We start from the raw sequence: 23,138 nt of genomic DNA on the forward strand, positions 1-23,138 counted from the left end.
CTGAGCACTATGGGACTTAACAGCTGAGGTCATCAGCCCCCTAGAACTTAGAACGACTTAAACCTAACTAACCTAAGGAAATCACACACGTCCATCCCCGAAGCAGGATTCGAACCTGCGACCGTAGCGGTCGCGCGATTCCAGACTGAAGCACCTAGAACCGCTCGGCCACTCCGGCAGGCTCAAATTAAGTCCTATGTTTGATACTAGTAGACTTCTCTTGGCCAGGAATGTCCTTTTTGCAAGTTAGCCGGCCGGAGTGGCCGTGCGGTTCTAGGCGCTACATTCTGGAGCCGAGAGACCGCTACGGTCGCAGGTTCGAATCCTACCTCGGGCATGGATGTTTGTGATGTCCTTAGGTTAGTTAGGTTTAATTAGTTCTAAGTTCTAGGCGACTGATGACCTCAGAAGTTAAGTTGCATAGTGCTCAGAGCCATTTGAAACATTTTTTCAATTTATAGTCTGCTTTTGGTATCGTCCTTGCTCCAGCCGTTATGGGTTATTTTATTGCCTAGGTACCACAATTCCTTAACTTCTTCTACTTCGTGATCACCAATCCTGATGTTAAGTTTCTAGCTGTTCTCATTTCTGTTACTTCTCATTTTCATCTTTTTCGATTTACTCTCAATCCATATTCTGTACTCATTAGAGTGTTCCTTTCGTTGAACAGATACTGTAATTCTTCTTCACTTCTACCGAGGATAGCAATGTCATCACCGATTCTTATCATTGGTATCCTTCCACCTTGAATTTTAATTCCACACCTGAAAATTTTTTCCGTCATTGCTTCTTCTACGTATAGATTGAACAGTAGGGGAGAAAGACTACATCCCTGTCTTACACCCTTACTAATCTGAGCAAATCGTTCTTCGTCTCCCACTCCTATTGTTCGCTCTTGGTCCTTGATCGTGGTACCAGCTTCCAAATATACAGCCATCTCTGCATTCCGCCTATTCTCTGCACTGGTCCGCAGCTTGTTATCTGCCCCTAAATTCTGTCCATATAGCCTGCTGTGGATGTGAGCGACAAACGATCGCCCAAGCGATAAATGGAAAACCACAGTGCAGTTGTTGCTTGTCTGCAGGATAATGGTGACGACACCACAGAAACGATCATTCTGTGAGTTACAATACATAAAATGTGAATTTTAGGGCATTCCCCCGTCATTTTAATGGACAATGGCCTTGCCATAAAAACTGTGAATTGTATGAGAATTCTGTAAAAATTTAATTCCATGCACAAATGGTAAAGAATGGTTTGTCCACGTGCATTGGATGCAACTGCAGGAAACCCACAACCAGGGTGAACACTGAATTTCATATTCTTCAAGAAATCGCGTGTTATAGAACACCAGCTTCAAATAAAACTGCAACTGTTGGGAGGTATTAGAACCTACTTACTACGCTAAAAAGATATGACGGGTAGTCAAAGTTTTAAGTGTCACGTCGAAAAAATTAAGCTCTGTCTTAATTTTTTGTTTGTCTGCAGGTAGACGTATGTACAGTTTTAGTTAACACTGAAATCCCAACGCCACAGTACCATAGCACACCCAAAGAGTAGCGAAAACGGAACTGATCATCATCAGTATCGTCATTTTTTGTGCGTTTGTCCCGCATCGGCGCAGGTTTGGCACGTTATTTATGCATGTAACTTAACAGGTGGCTGGATGCCCTTCTTGGCACCACCCTGTTTCTCCTCAGACAGAATATGTGCACTCCAACTGTCTGTGTGTAGTGTTATCCATGTGGAAGTGAGGGAAACATGTCTAAATGTTTGCTAAGCACGTAACTGGAAGACTTGGGTGCCAATCCGGCATTCACCTCGTGGGACGTGGAAAACCGCCTAAAAACCACATATGCGCTGGCTGGCACACCAACCCTCGCCGTTAATCCGCCAGGCTGATTCGATTGGGGAAAGTGCACATCCGCATCACGGAAGCGGTGCTTCAGCACCCACTGCTATCCAGATTGGATGAAAACAGAATGGATCAGTCCATTGATAAAGTGGAGTGTCGTACAATCAGCAGTTTTCCACATCTGAAGAGAAATAAAGCTGCAACAATCCATGCTGTGTTGGTGAAAGCATACAGCAAGAGTGTGCCAGAATATGACGCAGTGACTACCTGGCACAGTATCTACCTGTGTGGTCAGACAAGTCTGAGTGACGGAGAACTAAGAGACAGACCATCTGTCTGTGAGGAACCGGAAGTCACTAGAGAAGCGTACGTGTTTGTGGTCGGAGACCGACATATCAAAGTCGAGGCTATACTGGAAAAAGTGGATATCAATCATGGATTGGTTTTCAACATCTTGCACTACATTCTGAACATGACAAAGATCGCTCCCCGCTGTGGTCCACGATTGCTCCCACCCATTCAGAAAGCTCGCCGAACCGACGCGACAGCAGAAATGCTACAGTCGTGTCAGGCCAGTCCGGATGTCTTACTTACGAGCCTAATCACCATAGACGAGTGCTGGGTGTATGGCCATGACAATAACAAAGCAGTGGAAACGTGTGGATTCCCCACCGCCGGAAGAGCTGACGGCCTAACGATCGTCAGGCGAGGTGATATTGAATGATTTTCGAGACTGCCATAGCGTGGTACCATCAGATTATGCTCGGAGCATATTACCGAAATCTCCTGACGGGGTTACAGCAGGTTGTCAAGACGAAACGTCGAGGGAGCTGTGCAAGGGGGCTGTTTTTGCTCCCCCCCCCCCCCCCCCCCGACTCTACACAGGACACTGTCCCACGTGCCGTTTCTTTGGGCTATCAAATACTCCATCCTCCCCTCCCCTCCATCAATTTCTCTTGGCATGGCACCCAATAAATTTTCCCTCTTTGCACTGATGGAGAAACCACTGAGTGGCAGAAGGCGAAGAGGCAATTTTTGAGATGCAATGCTTATCGAACAGCAGAAGTGTAGACTTCTACAATCAACGTCTTCATCAACTCATCCACCGTTGGGAACAATGCGTCACGTTGCAGGGTGCATATGTGTTGAAGGAATAATACTAACAACGAGTTTCAAGTTCGAAACTTGGAATTTTCGAGATGAAACTTAAAAAGAAGGTAGAATTTGCCACTTTTGTGTTATTAATTTTATTTGTTCACTAGTTTCAGCGTTCTGAGCCATTGTCGAATGATATTGTGATTCTGAAGAAAGTAGAATACAGTTGTTACCTCGACGAATAGAAAAGTAGTGATTTGAATGTACACGTATTTTAAATATATTTAGCAGTAAAAAACTATGCTTTACATGTCGAAATTCTTTAAATTTGTTTTCTCTGTTCGTGTTGGTTCACAAATACTGTTTTGTTGGTTTGACAGCTTGACATTAACAAAGGTATACTGATCAAAGACTAAAGCTAAGCGTGGGATAAATAGAATAGTGATTTGAAACACTATGGCTATATAGTTGTGTGTGTAGTTGAGGAAAGTTGAAAAAGAAATAAGAAATAAGAAATAAACAGCATGGAAAATAAAATGCACAGGTTTTGGAAGTTAAGCAAAAATCAGATGCAAATGAAAGTAATCCGGAAAGAAAGGAAGCCATACAAAAAACTAAATTCGTAGTTCTGCCCTCTTATGGAACCATTTCCAATAAAATACCCAAAACTTTTACAAATACAAATATCTAAACAGGATTCCGAACAATAATAGTTATATCATGAGAGAGACCACCAACACAACAGAACCATTTAATAAGTCAGGGATATGCAGAACTGGATGTGACGATTTTGTCAAAGACATCGGCAAAGTAGTAGAAACTTTCAGACACATTTTAAAGAGCACACGAAATCGAACGATAACAGTACAAATGCCTTTGCACTACATCTCCTCAGCAACAAACATACATCCAAACACGTTAACAGTAAGCCCCAAATTTTGCTTTTTGTTAAGAAAGGGAAGCAAAGGAATATCCTGAAGAAACTGAAATTTTCAGTCCTTTAAAAGTCAACCCGATATGCTTCTTAAGGCGCAGACAGATCTTCAGAACAAAAAGTTCCTCGATAATTTCAGTCACAATCTGCTGATGACCAATCAGAAATCATCTACACAATAAAATGTAGTTTAAAATTTAATCTCATCGCGCCATATATCCGAACATTTTTTTATTTTCTTTTCATTCTTTCATTTTTGATACTACCTGGTTTCTGAAATGTTGACTGGAATAATCTCTTTCAAATTCTGAAGATGGCAGGCGTAAAATACAGGGAGCGAAAGGCTATTTACAATTTGTACAGAAACCAGATGGCAGTTATAAGAGTCGAGGGGATGAAAGGGAAGCAGTGGTTGGGAAGGGAGTGAGACAGGGTTGTAGCTTCTCCCCGATGTTATTTAATCTGTATACTGAGCAAGCAGTGCAGGAAACAAAAGAAAAATTCGGAGTAGGTATTAAAATCCATGGAGAAGAAATAAAAACTTTAAGGTTTGCCGATGACATTGTAATTCTGTCAGAGACAGCAAAGGACTTGGAAGAGCACTTGAACGGAATGGACAGTGTCTGTAAGGAGAGTATGAGATGAACATCAACAAAAGCAAAACGAGGATAATGGAGAGTAGTCGAATTAAATCGGGTGGTGCTGAGGGAATTAGGTTAGTAAATGAGACACTTAAAGTAGTAAAGGAGTTTTGATATTTGGGGAGCAAAAAACCTGATGATGGTCGAAGTAGAGAGGATATAAAATGTAGACTGGCAATGGCAAGGAAAGCGTTTCTGAAGAAGAGAAATTTGTTAACATCGAGTATAGATTTAAGTGTCAGGAAGTCGTTTCTGAAAGTATTTGTATGGAGTGTAGCCATGTATGAAAGTGAAACATGGACGATAAATAGTTTGGACAAGAATAGAATAGAAGCCTTTGAAATGTGGTGCTACAGAAGAATGCTGAAGATTAGATGGGTAGATCACGTAACTAATGAGGAAGTATTGAATAGGATTGGGGAGAAGAGAAATTTGTGGCACAACTTGACTAGAAGAAGGGATCGGTTGGTAGGACATGTTCTGAGGCATCAAGGGATCACCAATTCAGTATTGGAGGACAGCGTGGAGGGTAAAAATCGTAGAGGGAGACCAAGAGATGAATACACTAAACAGATTCAGAAGGATGTAGGTTGCAGTAGGTACTGGGAGATGAAGAAGCTTGCACAGGATAGAGTAGCATGGAGAGCTGCATCAAACCAGTCTCAGGACTGAAGACCACAACATCAAGTACTATTTTTTAACTTTCCTCAACTACACACATAAATATATGCTCATAATCTTTGAAATTATCGTTCCATTAATTTCGTGCTTAGCTTTACTCTTTGATCAATATAGTACAGTTTGTAAATGTTAATCTGTCAAACCAACAACACAGCATTTGTAAACCAAAACGAATAGAGAACACAAATTTAAAGACGCTGACATTTAAATATGTAAGGCATAGTTTTCAATTGCAGCTAAATATATTTAAAATACGTTTACATTCTCACGTCACTACATTTCTATTCATGAAAGTAATATAGACAAAACACGTAAAGAAGAAAACTCGGCAGGGGTGCACTGCTTGATGTGTTTCCGAGGTACGGGGTAGGCAGGGCGGTGAGAATCTCCTGTAGTCTCTCAATCTTCACAATATTCTTTAAACTTCCTTCTACTTAAATAATTATCTTGCAAGGTTCGACTTTTATGTAGACGGCAGTTTATTTTGGTTTATTAATTGCACAAAAAAGGCTGCAGAAGAACAACGAATAAAGTAGTACCCAAATGAAAATAAGTGGCCTATCCACTTTAGCATCTGGATGCTGAAGCAGTGGCTTAGAGGTCAGGGGGGAAACACGACACACCATGACCCAGAAGGCGTCGGGTATGATGCAAGCAGCACGTGGGAACACGTAGTCCGTCGGCCTGGAAGGTTCGCTTTAGACGTTCCCGAATATCCACACGACAAACTGATAGAGCCTCACTTTATATGGCTCTGGAAAGAAACAGATCAACAAATCACAGGCTGAAGTTTCGCTCTTGTGTACACAAGAGCGAAACTTCAGCCCGTGATTTGGTCATCTATTTCATTCCACAACCATATAAAGTCAATAAGTCATGCTAACTGCCAGTAATTTAGCTTTTACACAAATTTTCTCGCGTTTAATTTTGACAAAATTGGTTTATATAACCGAACTTACATAGTTTGACGATGACTTGTGTACTGTTGTTGTTGTGGTCTTCAGTCCTGAGACTGGTTTGATGCAGCTCTCCATGCTACTCTATCCTGTGCAAGCTTCTTCATCTCTCAGTACCTACTGCAGCCTACATCCTTCTGTATCTGCTTAGTTTATTCATCTCTTGGTAGTTGTGTACTACTCAAGTCTAATGATTATTGACACTTGTAACACTTGAAAATGGGCTAAGGCCGAAATCTAGATTGTGGAATAAAAGCTGTTATACAGTCAAATGGCGGTTATATCATTCAAAAAATTTTATATGACTTTGGCTCCACACCAAAGTAAAATCATGAAGAGGCATGTGTTCATCTGAAATTTTTTGTTCGGAATCACCAATATTATCACCCCTCAAAGCGTGTACCTTTCCTCCTGACTCACCCTGTATTCCGAGCTTGTACTCTGACTCTAATGATTTCCATGTCGACGGGAGGTTAAACCCTAATCTTCCGTTTGTTCCTTCCTTCTTTTCTTTATTGCTTTCGTAATTACACATTGACACGTCAAATAACACAAACCTACAAAATTTCTTCTTCTTCTTCTTCTTTCTCTGTTGTTTTATACAATAACCACCTGAGGGCATTTAATAGCTGACAATCTTATTTCACTCGTATGAAGTTCTATGGAGTACATCATTAGACATAAATAACTAACAGGGCTAGGAATTAGCATTGTTAACAAATAATTAGTTATTACGATAAGGACAGACGATCTCTTTTTCAGGCGTCAGTTGACTGGTGTGCGCAAGTGGAGTCCACAAATTATTGCGATTGCTGAGGCTCGATGCCTTGAACGTGTTGGAATTTAGAGATGAATGCCTTTCTCTTGAAAATTACTTCCGATGTGGAATTAGATTTTTGGCTGTCGGGCAAGGCTCGTAACTCTTGCTGGTGGGTAATTTCCAATTTAATGGCTGCATTACACAGTGTGGTCTGCTGACTGCTGTGACGGGAAGTAGTATTCAGGTCTGCCAGTTCTAAAGTATTATCTACCGAACACTAGCGATTTGAAACTTCGACTCTGTGAAGCCGTGCAGGTTAACACTTTCTTCCAATTTATGCTGTATGACGTCGTGGAAGTCTGAACTCTGGCTACCATTTTTTAAAGAGTGACCAGTTAAAACCTGGCAAAGTTTCGGCCTCTAGTCATCTCAGAGGCCACCCAGAATCCGTGCCATTCATAGGAAGCCTGTTTCGTTACAGTATCTGTGCCACGCCTTCTTTAGCGGCATTCATACATCTGGCTGAGCGTCTTGCGGCTTTACTGGTGTTCCGTGCAGACACATACACATTTTTAACAAGATCAGTGCCTCATAAAGTGGCGACTCTTGCGAGCAAATAATAAAGGACTAACCGTCAGTAGTGCCCCACTGTCCGTATAACAGAATGTAAGGGCTTCATATTTGGATGTGGTGCGGCGTATATCCTTAGTCCATGGCGCTACATTCATGTGCGGTACCGTCAGAGGAGGCGGGTCTCTTGAAGCACGTGATCAATGGTTCCGTCCGTCGGTCATAACTAATGTCATGGGCAGAGTGAGGATTGAATACTAGTTCTCAAAACTCACGCCATATGCACGAGAGGACATCTTATTTCAGGATAATGCAAGTTTCGCTTCGTGAGTAAATTTACAAGCAGTTTCTGTACCTACATCTGCGCAGAGCACTGCATGGGTCATAGCAGAGGGTACTTTCAATTCTATCACGTAGGTTTCGTCTAGTTCCACTCGCGTATGGAGCGAAGGAAGTATGCCTATATGTCTCACTTCACGTTGCAATTAGTCTATTCCTGTCTTGCGTCCCCTACGGGAGCGAAATTAAGACAGTTTTAGCATTTTCTTAAATTCCTCACTTTCTTGAACTTTGTAACAAGGCTTACGGGGGATTATTGCCGTCTATTTTCAAGAGTATGCCAATTCAGATTGTCGGCACGTAAGTGACGCCCTTCCACGGGCCAAACAAACCTGTGACTACTAGTGCTGTCCTAACCACACATCATACAATCGCCGTTATATGGTTTGAGGACCCACGTTTAATGATACCTTTTGCCGGCCAAAGTGGCCGTGCGGTTAAAGGCGCTGCAGTCTGGAACCGCAAGACCGCTACGGTCGCAGGTTCGAATCCTGCCTCGGGCATGGATGTTTGTGATGTCCTTAGGTTAGTTAGGTTTAACTAGTTCTAAGTTCTAGGGGACTAATGACCTCAGCAGTTGAGTCCCATAGTGCTCAGAGCCAACCAATGATACCTTTTTTATTTTACCATAGCAAACTTTCACCCATGTTAGTGTTCGCTGTTAATTATGATACACGACAGACAGTCAGGGGGGGGGGATGGGGGAGAGGGGAGAGGGGAGAGGGGAGAGGAGAGAGGAGAGAGAGAGAGAGAAAGAGAGAGAGAGAGAGAGAGAGAGGAAATTACAAATACAAACATCACAGTTAGGTTAAAAGCTCTGCATTCGTGTCGGCTTTTCAGTCTGGGATTTAGATGATTTTATATCTTAGGCAAAGAACGCTTTTTCATCTTTTTCCCTTTTCCTCTTGAAAAATACATACGTATTCAAATGTCTGACAAAATCGTACACACTGATTTCTAGAATTTCACTCTACATTTTGCCACTGGCGTACTGCTCCCTGCGCTCCTGTAGGAGTACCTACAACACTACCCTGATATTCGTTATTTTATTTAAGTTGAAATTTGTTTAGGTTGCGGGGAAAGGTATCTATACCGTTAGGTACAGGCTCCTCTGTTCCTTGACATAAACAAGATGACTGAATTCTCCTTCCGATTTTACTTGTCCATCGAGTTATTTATTTAGCTCTGTTTCCCTACTCTGTGTTCCCTTCCCTCTGCTTCTTCGACGTTCCCATTTTCGAGATGGCTGGTCACACTCCTCTTCTTATTAATAGGTGGTATTCTTAGAAATACGTAACTGCATTTTGTTTTAAATCCCGCCTACACTAACACCATCAAATAGGTAGCTAACACTGTTGACTAAAGATGGGGACGGAAGTTAATTAGGGGACCATTCAAGGAACCATGCTGGCATTCGGTCCATGCAATTAAAAAAACTCACGATACCCAAGTATTTCCACGTCTGTGGTATATCTTTATCGAAATTTCATCTAGTTGCGAGCTCATTTACAATAATTTCAGTGCAGAGAAGATGAAGTGTATAAATATATGATGGGTACTGGGTGTGTCTAACGTTACTGAACTTTTTAGATCGCAACAGGGCATGCCCAGAAGACGTAAATGTGCAGCATATCGTCATCTTTAGGATTCTAAATGTTGAATCGGAGGCTTTATGGGATTGGAACATCTTACAGACCGTCCAGACAAATGGCTGTAGTACAATGAATGTAGAACGAGTGTTGATGACATGGACTTAGAGCAACAGTATGGAAAGAAGAGGAGTCACAGGTCCTCCGGGTGGATTACACCGCGTTAAGATCGTGGGATCGTTCGATTGGCTGTGACAGATAGACGGATGACATCTGCTGAAATCCCAAGAGAGATTACAGGTAGTGTCACCGAACCGTCGAGAACAGGATATTCGGAGCTGGGTTGAGACCTTGAGTTGACATGCGTCGCTTACCCCTGACAACAGACCACAGACAACAGACACTTGCACGGTGTAGAGCCACAGTGACACGCCGTCGTGTTCAGTGTAGAGTCGCGCTTCTGATTGTGGCCGTCAGATCGGCGCCACCGTGGCTGTGGACAGCCTTGCGTAAGGCTGCAGGAGGCGGTGACTCCAGAGACCTCTTATCTTTTCCAGTCCAAAAACCATGATGTGGGGAACTACTGGATATGACAACAGGAGTGATTTGGTACTTTTTGAGGGGGGCTGAATGGAAGGCAAAAGAGGTAAAAACTGTTGATATGCCCGTCATGTCGAGACCACCAAATGGTATACTGTAGCAAGGTATTCCAAGACCTTACACTGCAGTACATACAACAAACGCTTTGAGGAGTACATAGATGCTTGCTGGGCTGGCCTGACAGACAATGTCTGGGATGCCATAGCAAGCGTCAAGAAAGCAAATCTTCTTGAATCTTAACAGCATGCGCTGCGGGATTTTCAACAAATTATTCATGCTGACATTCCGAGGCTGTTTTCTTCTACGCCACAACACATACAATAGTGTACCCGTATCCTGTGTGGTGGAAAATGCGCTTAAAACGTTGCTGAAGAAGATGGATGCAATTACTGCTGAAGCCCTAAGAAACATGCGTGGAGACATCCTGCACAGGCTACGTCAAAAGATCTGTATGTCTGGAAATTGGCCAGACCAGTGGTGCCACTCCATTTTTATACCACTGTTCAAGAAAGGTTCTCCACTTGACTGTGCCTTTATCAGTAAAGTTATGCTCACTATACTGAATGGCTGAAGACCTTCTTACTTCCACAAATATCAGACGAATAAAGTGAGTTTATTCCAGTCAAGGGACCCCGTGAGCAGATCTAAACATCCAGCAGCTCATAGAGACGGCAAGGGTATATAATGTCAGGCTGTTCACGTCTCATTGTGGGTTACAAGAAAGCTTTCGACAAGGTGAAATGGTCAAAGCTATGGAGTATCCTCAACGAGATGGATACGCCGAGACACCTGCTATAACTAATGTGGCAATTGCATTTTCCGAGCACAGCGACAGCAAGAATCAATAACACCTTCTCAGACATCTTTTCTACTAACGCCGGCATAAGACAAGGATACATTCTATCCACGCTATTGTTCAGTTCATGTAGTATGCACATTATAAGGGATGCTCTTGAAGGTATGGTTGTATGTGGCAGAAAAATTAACAATCTCAGGAACTCAGACGACAGTCTGACATTTGAAGAGGATCATTTACTGGAAATCATCATGGGAAGGTTGGCTTAACGAAGCAGAGAATGCGGTCTTGAAGTCAACAAAACAAACAGCAAAATGATGATTGTAGATCACCGTAATGACAACAGACCTGAGATCACAAAACTGCTTGTTATGAGGTCGTCAGTCACTTCGAGTATTTAGGATCTGTTGTCACTGATGCCAGAGATTGCGAACGTGAGATGGGTAGGCGCAATTCGATTGAGAGAAATGCTACAGTAAAACTCGCTCGCATCTGGATGGACACCTCCATCACAGCTAAGAGAAAACTCACTCTCCTCCGATCTTCCCTATGTTGACTTATGCAACAGAAACCTGGACGATGAAGACGGCAAATCGTCACAGCTTTGATGCCCTGGAAACGTGGTGCTATTATTTCGAATACTGTGGACAGCACATAGAACCAATGAATCGTTGCTGAGCCAGCGAATGAGACAGTCGAGTTTTGTCAATCAGAATCAGTTACAATATTTTGGTCTGATTCCCAGAAGGCAAGAGGCAATGGAAAGATCAATGTTAGCGGGAAAAGTCGACAGCTGAAGACCTAGAGGACGTGCATCATTACTGTGGACAGATCAGATGAAGAGATTGATCAGATGAAGAGATGGGCTTGCAGAGCTTCGTGGAGGCAGGTCGTCAAGGGGCTTACCACGTGATTCCACTACAGCACTCCACTACTGCGGACGGTTAGACCAAAAAGAGAGAGAGAGAGAGAGAGAGAGAGTTGAGGTAAGAGGTTGGGGGAGGAGGGACCTTGTGGGGTCACAATTCATACTTGTACTGATAATGTTATTGTTGTTGTTGTGGTCTTCAGTCCGAAGACGTCTCTCCATGCTACTCTATCCTGTGCAAGCCTCTTAATATCCGAATAGCTACTAAAACCTACATTTTTCTGAATCTGCTTACTGTATTCACCTCTTGGTCTCCCTCTACGATTTGTACTCCCCATACTGCCCTCAAATACTAAATTGGCGATCCCATGATGTTTCAGGATGTCTCCTGTCAATGGATCCCTTCTTTTGTGCCACAAATTTCGTGTCTCCTCAATTCTATTCACTACTGCTCATTAGTTACATGATTGATCCATCTAATCTTCAGTATTATCCTGTAGCACCACGTTTCGAAAGATTCTATTCCCTTTTTATCTAAGCCGTTTATTGTCCATGTTTCATTTACATACAGGGCTACACTCCAGAAAAGACTTCCTAGCACTTAAATCTATATTCGATGTTGACAGATTTCTCTTCTTCAGAAATGCTTTTCTTGCCATTGCCAGTCTAAATTTTATACCCTCTCTACCTCGGCTACCATCAGTTATTTTGCTGCCCAAATGACAAAACTGGTCTTCTACTTTAAGTGTCTCATTTCCTAATCTAATACCCTCAGCATCACCTGATTTAATTTAACTAATTCCATTATCCTTGTTTTGATTTTGTTGATGTTCATCTTGTATCTTGTTTTCAAAACACTGTCCGTTCCGTTCAGCTGCTCTTCCAAGTCCTTCGCTGTTTCGTACAGAACTATAATGTCATCGGCCAATCTCGAAGTTTTTATTTCTTCTCCATGGATTTTAATTCCTACTCCAAACTTTTCTTTGGTTTCCTTTGCTGCTCGCTCAGTATACAGATTGAATAACATCGCGGATAGGCTACAACCCTGTCTGACTCCCTTCTCAACTACTGCTTCTCTTTGACGCCCCTCGACTCTGTCGTCTGGTTTCTGTACAAGTGGTAAATAAAAAAAAAAAGGTTCAAATGGCTCTGAGCACTATGTGACTTAACTTCTGAGGTCATCAGTCGCCCAGAACTTAGAACTAATTAAACCTAACTAACCTAAGGACAGCACACACATCCATGCCCGAGGCAGGATTCGAACCTGCGACTGTTGCGCCTAGAACCGCACGGCCACTCCGGCCGGCAAGTGGTGAATAGCCAGTCGCTCCCTGTACTTTACCCCTACTACCTTCAGAACTTCAAAGAGAGTCTACCCTCAACATTGCCAAATGCTTTCTCTACGTCTACGATATCTGTTTGGAATGGAACGATAGTTATTATGTGATGATCTCCACAAAGTGTGATATACGTAAAACTGACTTTTGCTTCACGTTCCGTCGTGTACGTTTCACCCCGCACACGCGTTTCTCTCGCTCGATGCGCCGTGTGAGACCGGCCTCCGCGGCTGCTGGAGTCAGAGCTCTGTCGGCCTCGCCGCCCACGGCGCCGCCCCCGGGCAGCGCGCCCCCGGCGGCCTTGGCTCTCGGACGCCGCCCAGCACTCGCCCGCTGGCCCACGCGCCGCCCAGCAAAGCACCGCCGATCGCATCCTGCCGGCTCCGCCTCTCACACGCCGCTTCGTATCTTCCATCAGCTCCCAAGCAACGGCTGATTGACGCTTTGGCACTATAATACCTATCCCTGCCGTCACTCACTGCGTAGCCACCTGTCATTTCCAAGTCTCTTTGCGTGATATGCAGTCGGCTGCGACGTTTCTCACCATTCTCTTGACGTCAAACTTCACCTGCCTGTTGATTTCTTGTTATACATACAGATTTATCTCTAATGGATTAATACATCTCCCTCTCTCTCTTCTCTCTTCCCTTATTGTCTTCACTGTATTAGAAATTCCTCCACAATCGTCTCTGTTTCATCGTCACTAGATCACTCGTCCTGCATATGATGGGAGAAGCTGTTCGCACAGGCGACTTACTCGCGAGGCGCAGGAGAGAGACGGGCCGCGGCGCCTACGTCACGAAGGTAGGCCTGCGCTCGCTCAGCTCGGCGGACAAAATGCTTTCCTAAACAAGTTAACTCGCAACTGGACGTGTGCGTAGTAACGAGAATTGTATATTCTACTGGAATCTGCTATTATGAGCTCTTACTGATTAACCGTGCAACAACAAAATTTAATTTAACATCAATACTAGAGGTAAATGGTATAACGGCTTGTTTATAGCATTTCGTTCAAAATGGTTCAAATGGCTCTAAGCACTACGGGACTTAACATCTGAGGTCATCAGTCCCCAAGAACTTAGAACTACTTACACCTAACTAACCTAAGGACATCACACACATCCATGCCCGAGGCAGGAATCGAACCTGCGACCGTAGCGGTCGCGCGATTCGAGGCTCAAGCGCCTAGAACCGCTCGGCCACCTGGCCGGCGATAAGACGGTGGCAGGTTAACAGTAAATGGCCAGTTAGGCCCGGAACATGGAACAGTAAGAGCAAGACCTAAGCCTATGAAATGATACCTTTGATTTTAATTACACGGAAAGTTGTTTTGACTTTCGTATATGCAGGCTCAGTCTTTCCAACGACCAATTCTTCGTGGATTACGTAATTCTCGTGATGGCTATTTCGCTTTTCCTTCCCAGTACTTCCTGTTTGCTTCATTCCTGAGTGACTTACGCAGGATGAACATCAATAAAACCGACAAACTGCAGGGCCGGTTTCCTGACTGGAAATGGAGGAAAAAAGGTCCTATGAACAGCTGTCCGGAAATGGACGTGACAACAAATCGTCCCGTAACACAGTACAGAGCTGCATCAATCCACGTCACGACAGATCTTCAAAGTGTCCTCCACGGGTTTTCAGGTGATAGGGATAGTAGCGGTCGTCTTGCAGAAAACACATAATCGTGCTTACACTGTGTTGGCAGGTCACTTGCTTGGAGCTTGTACTAGGATTCGTCTGAATATCCTGTAGAACCCGGCCCACCAAATCTGGCGGACGCACAGTCCGCCTTCTCCCTGCACGTTAGTCTCTCTGCAAGGACCCATAACCACACAAACGCCCAAAAAGGGCTTGAAATGTTAAAAAAGGGTTCAAATGGCTCTGAGCACTATGGGACTTAACTTTTAAGGTCATAAGTCCCTTAGAGCTTAGAACTACTTAAACCTAACTAACCTAAAGACAACACACACCCATGCCCGAGGCAGGATTCGAGCCTGCGACCGCAGCGGTCGCGCGGTTCAAGATTGTAGCGCCTAGAACCGCTCGGCCACCCCGGCCGGCGCTTGAAATGTTGTGCGATGTGGTTGGTGTGTGTGAGGGTACTTGTTTTGGTATAGACGTGCTGCCTCTCGGTAGTTTCCATCCGCTTGGCTGTACACAAACATCATCTAGTCTTGTTTCCGTCACGAATACCGGACCATTCTGTTGCGTCGATCACACAGCCTGCAACAGACAAGGAAGGCATGACACGTGGTCTGAGGAACACTCATTCGTCAGCTCCATCTACCGTGGCAACGATGTATTTCCGGACACATGTTCATAGGGCCTTTTTTCCTCAATTTCCAGTCAAGAATCCATAGCTGCGTTTGTCGGTTGTATTAATGTTCACTTGGTAAATGTGCTCCTGGGTTCAGCTTAAACTCCGTATCTGAGTGCGGAAGCTCTGTCTCACCGTGCTGGAATCATCTCATACCTCCAGACCGTTTCCAAGAACTCTTCCTCCTCTTGCGACTAGAGAATAAATTACATAATTGTTAACTACCAAGGAGTATTCACTACTTTTTTTTAAATTTCATTATTTTCTGTATTACAACACTGAATGAGTTATGTAAATTTTATAGGCGCCCACTCACAAGGGAAACACCACATTGTACCCTCTTCAGATTTAGTGATAAGATCGCCCAGTGGACAGCCCGTCAAAAACTAACCACAAATCAAGCATGAAAACAGGAATAAGGTGTACTGAACTTCGAAAAAAGGAAAAAGAAAAACAGCGAATGGTCCTCTTAACAAGTGTAATATCGAGACGAACAGAACAGCCGCGGCGTTGTGGTTAAGTGGTCACTGAGTTGGGCTATAAACCGAACGAGCCGTGTTCAAAAATCCCTCGTGCAATTATGAACTGTCTGTTCGGTCATTGGCAGTTGCTAGCTATACTTTGGTTGTAGAATATGAGTCATGTGGTAAGAATACGTCACCGTCGCAAGTAAGTGTGATGAAGCCCGCCCGGTTAGCCGTACGATCCAACGCACGGTTTTGCGGGTGGGAACGACCGCCTGGTCCCCGGTGCGAATTCGCCCGGCGGACTTGTGTCGAGGTCCGGTGAGCCGGCCAGTCTGTGGATGGTTTTTAGGCGGTTTTCCATCTGCCTCGGCGAATGCGGGCTGGTTATCCTTATTAGGCCTCAGCTACACTATGTCGGCGATTGCTGCGCAAACAAGTTCTCCGCGTACGCGTACACCACCGTTACTCTACCACGCAAACATAGGGTTTATACTCGTCTGGTGTGAGACGTTCCCTGGGGGGGGGGGGGGGGGGGGGGGGGGAGCAATTGGGGACCGAATAGCACAATAACCCGGAAAGAGTGGTTCGGTGTGAGGTGGTGGAGGGGTGAAGTGGACTGCGGTAGTCGTCGTGGGGTTGTGGACCACTGCGGCTGCGGCGGGGACGGAGCCTCTCCGTCGTTTCTAGGCCCCCGGTTAACATACAATACAATACAAGTGTGATGAATAATGAGAGCAGGCGAGATACCATATAGAAGTTTCACATAAATGAAAACAATACATAAACGGATGACAACTATGTTACATCGAAGGAATTCAGGAGCCAACAATTCCAAAGCGGGACGCAACTTCAAAAATGTTAAAAACATATGTTTCGACAGAACACAGAGAAACTGTGTGATTGGGAAACTATTGCGTTCATTTATTGCAGCTTATGTGACAAACTATTATGTTTTCATCATTTCCTTGGAAGTGGTCACAATCACATTCATACGAACACCGAAATCGAGCAAGGAGGCATATCTCACTCGCCAGGCGTACAAAGTAGGTGCGTCGGGAAGAGACTATTATCATGTGACACACGTACTGTCATTAATGCCGTGTATGACATACCAGACGTCTTTCCCGGTGGAAGATTCGGTTGACTTATCGCCTTGTCATCGAACGCTTGCGGTTCCCATTCGGAACCCACTTCCTTTCTGCTGCTAATAGAGTAGATGTACAGAATCAACTGTCATTATAGGTCCCTTCCCTACACTTCGCTGGTGGAAACGGAAGTTACACCACGACACAGACAGCCCAACAACGTAACCACTTACCCACGACGCCATTGCATTTCCTGGTTGCTCCGTATTGTACACTACTGGCCATTAAAATTGGTACACCGCGAAGATGACGTGCTACAGACGCAACATTTAACCGACAGGAAGAAGATGCTGGGATATGCAAATGATTAGCTTTTCAGAGCATTCACACAAGGTTGGCGCCGGTGGCGACACCTACAACGTGCTGACATGACGAAAGTTTCCAGCCGATTTCTCATACACAAACAGCAGTTGACCGGCGTTGCCTGGTGAAACGTTGTTGTGATGCCTCGTGTAAGGAGGAGAAATGCGTACCATCACGTTTCCGAATTTGATAAAGGTCGGATTGTAGCCTATGGCGATTGCGGTTTATCGTATCGCGACATTGCTGCTCGCGTTGGTCGAGATCCAATGACTGTTGGCAGAATATGGAATCGGTGGATTCAGGAGGGTAATACGGAACGCCGTGCTGGATCCCAACGGCCTCGTATCACTAGCAGTCGAGATGACAGGCATCTTATCCGCATGGCTGTAACGGATCGTGCAGCCACATCTCGATCCCTGAGTCAACAGATGGGGACGTTTGCAAGACAATAACCACCTGCACGAACAGTTCGACGACGTTTGCAGCAGCATGGTCTATCCGCTCGGAGATCATGGCTGCGATTACCCATGACGCTGCATCACAGACAGGAGCGCCTGCGATAGTGTACTCAACGACGGACCTGGGTGCACGAATGGCAAAACGTCATTTTTTCGGATGAATCCAGGTTCTGTTTACAGCATCACGATGGTAGCATCCGTTTTTGGCGACATCGCGGTGAACGCACATTGGAAGCGTGTATTCGTCATTGCCATACTGGCGTATCACCCGGCTTGACGGTATTGGGTGTCATTGGTTACATGTCTCGGTCACCTCTTGTTCGCATTGACAGACTTTGAACAGTGGACGTTACATTTCAGATGTGTTACGACCCGTGGCTCTACCCATCATTCGATCCCTGCGACAGCCTACATTTCAGCAGGATAAAGCACGACCGCATGTTGCAGGTCCTGTACGGGCCTTTCTCGATATAGAAAATGTTCGACTGCTGCCCTGGCCAGTACATTCTCCAGATCTCTCACCAACTGAAAATGTCTGGTCAATGCTGGCCGAGCAACTGGCTCGTCACAATACGCCAGTCACTACTCTTGATGAACTGTGGTATCGTGTTGAAGCTGCGTGGGCAGCTGTACTTGTACACGCCATCCAAGCTCTGTTTGACTCAGTGCCCAGGCGTATCAAAGCCGTTATTACGGCCAGAGGTGATTGTTCTGGGTACTGATTTCTCAGGATCTATGCACCCAAATTGCGTGAAAATGTAATCACATGACAGTTCTAGTATTATATATTTGTCCAATGAATACCCGTTTGTCATCTGCATTTCTTCTTGGTGTAGCAATTTTAATGGCCAGTAGTGTACTTGTTCCTCTTGGACCGCACACTGATACAATTTTGCGCTGTTTTTTTTCACAGTGCCGTACACCTTCTTCCTGTTTTCATGCTTGCCCTCTGTTCAGTTTATGACCACTAAATCTGAGGGGGTGCGACGGCGAGTTTCCCCTGTCAGTGTACCGGCATAGCGCCGACTGCGCGACATCGTTTGCTGTTTGGAAGGTTAGGACAGTGGCTGTCGGCAACCTGAGATTGTTAGTCGGTGCGCGAAGCGTTCGCAGAAGGCCGCGTGCGCCGCGGACGAGGCTGCCAGGCTGACTGCGGCGCTGTGCGGTACTCACTGATGCGCTTCACGTGCACGTCCCTGTTGAAGGAGACGCGCGGCCGCTGCGAGGCGTCAGACCGCTGCGAGTCTGACCGGCACACATCAGGCATGCCTCACGCCGCCACCATCTGCAACAGCAAACAGACACTGTGTCAGCGCACACCTCTCAACTACAACTTCGTACAGCTACCGAGTGGCTACAATTACCCCTCAGTGGTCCACTGTGGGCCGTAATTATCGCGAGGCAGCGAAACTTGTTGGATATTATAATGTGCTGATGCACAACCGATTTACGCTGGAAAAAAAAAATTAGTTCCAATTCCGTATTACGTGATGGTGTTCTGAGATTTTTGATTAAGGAGTGTAGGACGTCAAACGGGCCGACTTGGAGCAGGAGAGGCACCAGAGGTCATTTTAATTCCAACTGTCCATACTTTTACAAATAAATTCATAAAACTTTGTCAGCATGACCAGGAAGGATTCAGGATTCACACTAATAACAGTGGAAGTTCAAACACATAAGAGAATAATTTTTCTTTTTGCTTGTGTAATTTGAGCATTTTTTTTCACTTACTATTGGCTGCATTTGTTGCTACAGGTACACTTTTCTTCATAAGTAAGAGAGATTGTTCGATGAATTTTGCACAGCATACAAACCATACTTACAGGTGTATGAAACTCTAGAATTTTCCAAACGTATTAAAAACTGTGGTAAAAAATGAAGTAATTAACTTTAAGAGTTGAATTTTTTCTAAACATGAGGTTTAAAATGCAACAGTTCATGCATTTTTTCATAAATTAAATAAATTCTAGAGTTACTTATACCTGTAAGTATGGTGTGTGTACTGTGCAAAATTCATCGAAGAATCTCTCTTACTTACGAAGAAAAGTGTACCTATGGCAACAAATGCAGCCAGTAGTAAATGAAAAAAATGATGAAATTTCACACGTAAAAAAATTATTTTGTTATGTTTCTGAACTTCCACTACTATGAGTGTGAATCCTGAATCCCTGCTGGTCATGCTGACAAAGTTTTACGAATTTATTTGTAAAAGTATAGACAGTGGGAATTAAAATGTCCTGTGGTGCCTGTCTTGTTCCAAGTCGGGCCGCTTGACGTCCTACCCCCCCTAAATAATGTATGTCTCATCTCTAACACGCGTGCTTCTGACTTAAGGGGAGGCGAAAGGCAAAGGGGCTAAAAAAATCGATTTTTAGGTTTTTGCATATTTGAAATGTCCATCATCTCCTGCGTAAAACAGTTTTTGTTTTATATAAATACAACACCTTTTCACGCCATGCACGGATAATGCACAGGCTTATTTTGTTCCTTGTACGGTATTTCCTGCTTCTATTTCTAAATTAGAATCCATTGGCCATATTCAGAAGAGAGTGGGGTCAAGGTTGAGAAGATTATTAAAAGGAAAGTAAAAAAAAAAAAATAGTAGTGGAACATGGTAAGAAAGTAGGTGGTAAAGGTCGTCTGACAAATGTTGAAACAGATAGCTCACAGAATTATTATGGCATGGCCATAAGAAGGAAGGCTGGAAATTTAGAAAACATGAAAAAACTGAATGGTCTACCTTTTTCCATGAGCTTTCCACAAATGAAATTGACCGAATGATCATGAAACTTGGTGCAATTACAAGACAATTGCAGTGTATGACCACAAACATTGTTTACCTGGAGCAGTAATGAATGAAATTAAATCTATATTTAGAGAAATTTGTAAAGACACTTTGTTGAAGGAAAGTCTTCATCGGAAACCGCAAAATGTAAATGAATGTGTGGAGTCTATCATTTGGATCCGGTTACAGAAAATTGTATTTGTTCAGATTACAGCCCTCAATTATGATGTTTATGACTCTATTTTATGCTTCAGTGGTGGTGTAACAAGAAAACTGAGTGTTTTGGAAGTGCTGGGCATAAAATCTAGTGGAACTACTGCAAAATCCTTAGTGAAAATAGGTAAAGAGAGAATCCGTGAAGCAGACATTGCAAATTTAAAATGCACAAAAGAAACTAGACGGAAAAGAAGAGGGAGTTAGAGAAGAAAAGAAGATCAGTATGACTCAGATGATGCTCAGTATGGTGCAGAAAAATATTAGTGGTGAGTGCTTTTCGTCAATAACTACACTAAAATTGTTATACTAAAATTGTAATATTGTATTTTAAGTTGATTTTTCTCAATACTACAAATGTTTAAATGTATTTGAAATCTTATGGGACTTAAGTGCTAAGGTCATCAGTCCCTAAGCTTACACACTACTTAACCTAAATTATCCTAAGGACAAACACAGACACCCATGCCCGAGGGAGGAGTCGAACCTCCGTCGTGACCAGCCGCACAGTACGTGACTGCAGCGCCCTAGACCGCCCGGCTAATCCCGCGCAGCTCAAAGCTACAAAAAAATGGTTCAAATGGCTCTGAGCACTATGGGCCTTAACATCTGAGGTCATCAGTCCCCTAGAACTTAGAACTACTTAAACCTAACTAACCTAAGGACATCACACACATCCATGCCCGAGACAGGATTCGAACCTGCGACGGTAGCGGTCGCGCGGTTCCAGACTGAAGCGCCTAGAACCGCTCGGCCACATCGGCCGGCTACAATCAATAAAAATTTCACTAATTTAACATAGTTCTTTTGAAAAGTATCTATGCGATGGGTGGAATAGCATTGGCAGAATAGGAATAAAAACTGGCTTCTGTCTCCTCTTAAGATTAATTCGATTGCCAAAGGGCTAACTGTCCACCCGCAGATTATGAAAAGCGCGAGAACTGTTTCAATAAAGGCGCAGTGTCGGTTGCTGCGACGGATCTTCGCTGCGGTGCACAGTTACACGGTTGAATTGCCCTATTCTAGTTTGTTTTATATTACACAGCTTAGAGGCGCGCTGTTCTAACAAGTGCGTGTCCCGTGACATGCCTACTCCCTCTCTCACAACCGTTTGTATGACTCATATGCGGCAGGTTTCGCTAAACTGTGTGGGGGGCTTCTAGTCTCTTTAAACCCGTATTTTTTCCACGGTCAGATCCTAATTCATAATTATACTCCAGTAACAGCCTTCGTGTACTGAACGCATCTTGTGACGTATGGCACGTGAATTACTGGTGTAAGGGGGTGTTGTGGTTAAGAAAAAACCGTCAGGATCTTTCTTAGGGAGTTGCTACCGGAAAGAGTTCCTTCTTACTTATGAGCCGGTGCCAGCGCCTTTTCTCTCGGCAGCCTTGTTATTCATGAAAAATAAAAAAAACTACATGGCTTTTGCAATGGATGCCGATAAACTATCGTACGAAACAAACTGGCCATATAAAAGCTGTATTTATTTGGCACAATTTCCTGCGCTCATGTCTATAAAATTTCAGTCGGTGGCAATAGCATTCCACCTACAACACGCAACCCTCCAAACCCTAATTAACTAAACGTGTGCCGGCTCAGTCGTCACCCGCTGCGATACTTCTACCGCGCCTCATATTGAGGCGCTGTGGTGATTCTAAATGTGGCGCCTCATCAGTTAGTTACACGTTCCATAGGTCGTTTGAATGATTTCTTTATCGGAATGATGTGGAACGAGTCAGTTACAGGATTTGTATATATGATTAGGGTTAACGTTAATGGACACATTATTATTTTTAGTCCTAATCCCGCAACTACTCTTAATTATTTTTCTTTCTTTCTACTTTTTTTCGCTGGCAGTCAATTTGAAGTAGAAATTCGTCAGTAGAACAGAAGCAGTTGTCCAGGAGAAATGATTTCAAATCAGATTTAAACTTACTTCGCTACTGTCTGATATTTTACGTTATTGAGGAAATGGTCAATAATTTTTGTTGTCAATAATTTTTGTTGCTGGATACTGGGCTCCTTTTTCAGCCTCTGACAGATTTAACGATAAGTAATAAAGGTCATTTTTCCGTCTAGCGTTGTAGGTATAGACATCAATTATCTTCTCACATTGTGATGAATTATGTATGACAAATTTCACTAGCGAAAGTAAATGTATTGTGATGCCACAGTTGAAACGCATAGCTCCTTGAAGAGGTACCTACATGACATCTGTGGGTGAACACCATATACTCGTATTATTCTTACTGTTCGCTTTCGTGCAATAAATACTTTCTTTAGTGATAAATTACCTCAGAAAATTATTTCGTAAGACATTGTTGAGTGGAAATATGCAAAAATGTCAGGAAGCTGAGCGTTAGTTTCTGAGATTAGCAACTATATAAATAGTATAAGTAGCTGAACTCAGTTGTTTGAGAAGC

At 43.8% G+C, this 23,138-nt stretch overlaps 1 protein-coding gene across 2 annotated transcripts in view; it reads right to left on the reverse strand.

Moving 5' to 3' along the window:
- The window catches only part of LOC124619935 (zinc finger CCCH domain-containing protein 13-like), a 396,933-nt gene extending 377,934 nt beyond the window's left edge, over nt 1-18,999 (reverse strand). Inside the window, exon 1 of one of the 2 annotated variants that reach the window (XM_047146583.1) lies at nt 18,888-18,999. In XM_047146583.1, coding sequence (XP_047002539.1) covers nt 18,888-18,981 — 94 coding nt within the window. In that variant the 5' untranslated portion in view covers nt 18,982-18,999. The remainder of the gene's footprint in view (nt 1-18,887) is intronic. The other variant, XM_047146584.1, reaches the window with a different exon arrangement.
- Between the last annotated feature and the right edge of the window lie 4,139 nt (nt 19,000-23,138).

Source organism: Schistocerca americana, chromosome 6, assembly GCF_021461395.2.
Source record: "Schistocerca americana isolate TAMUIC-IGC-003095 chromosome 6, iqSchAmer2.1, whole genome shotgun sequence".
Classification (NCBI taxonomy): domain Eukaryota; kingdom Metazoa; phylum Arthropoda; class Insecta; order Orthoptera; family Acrididae; genus Schistocerca; species Schistocerca americana.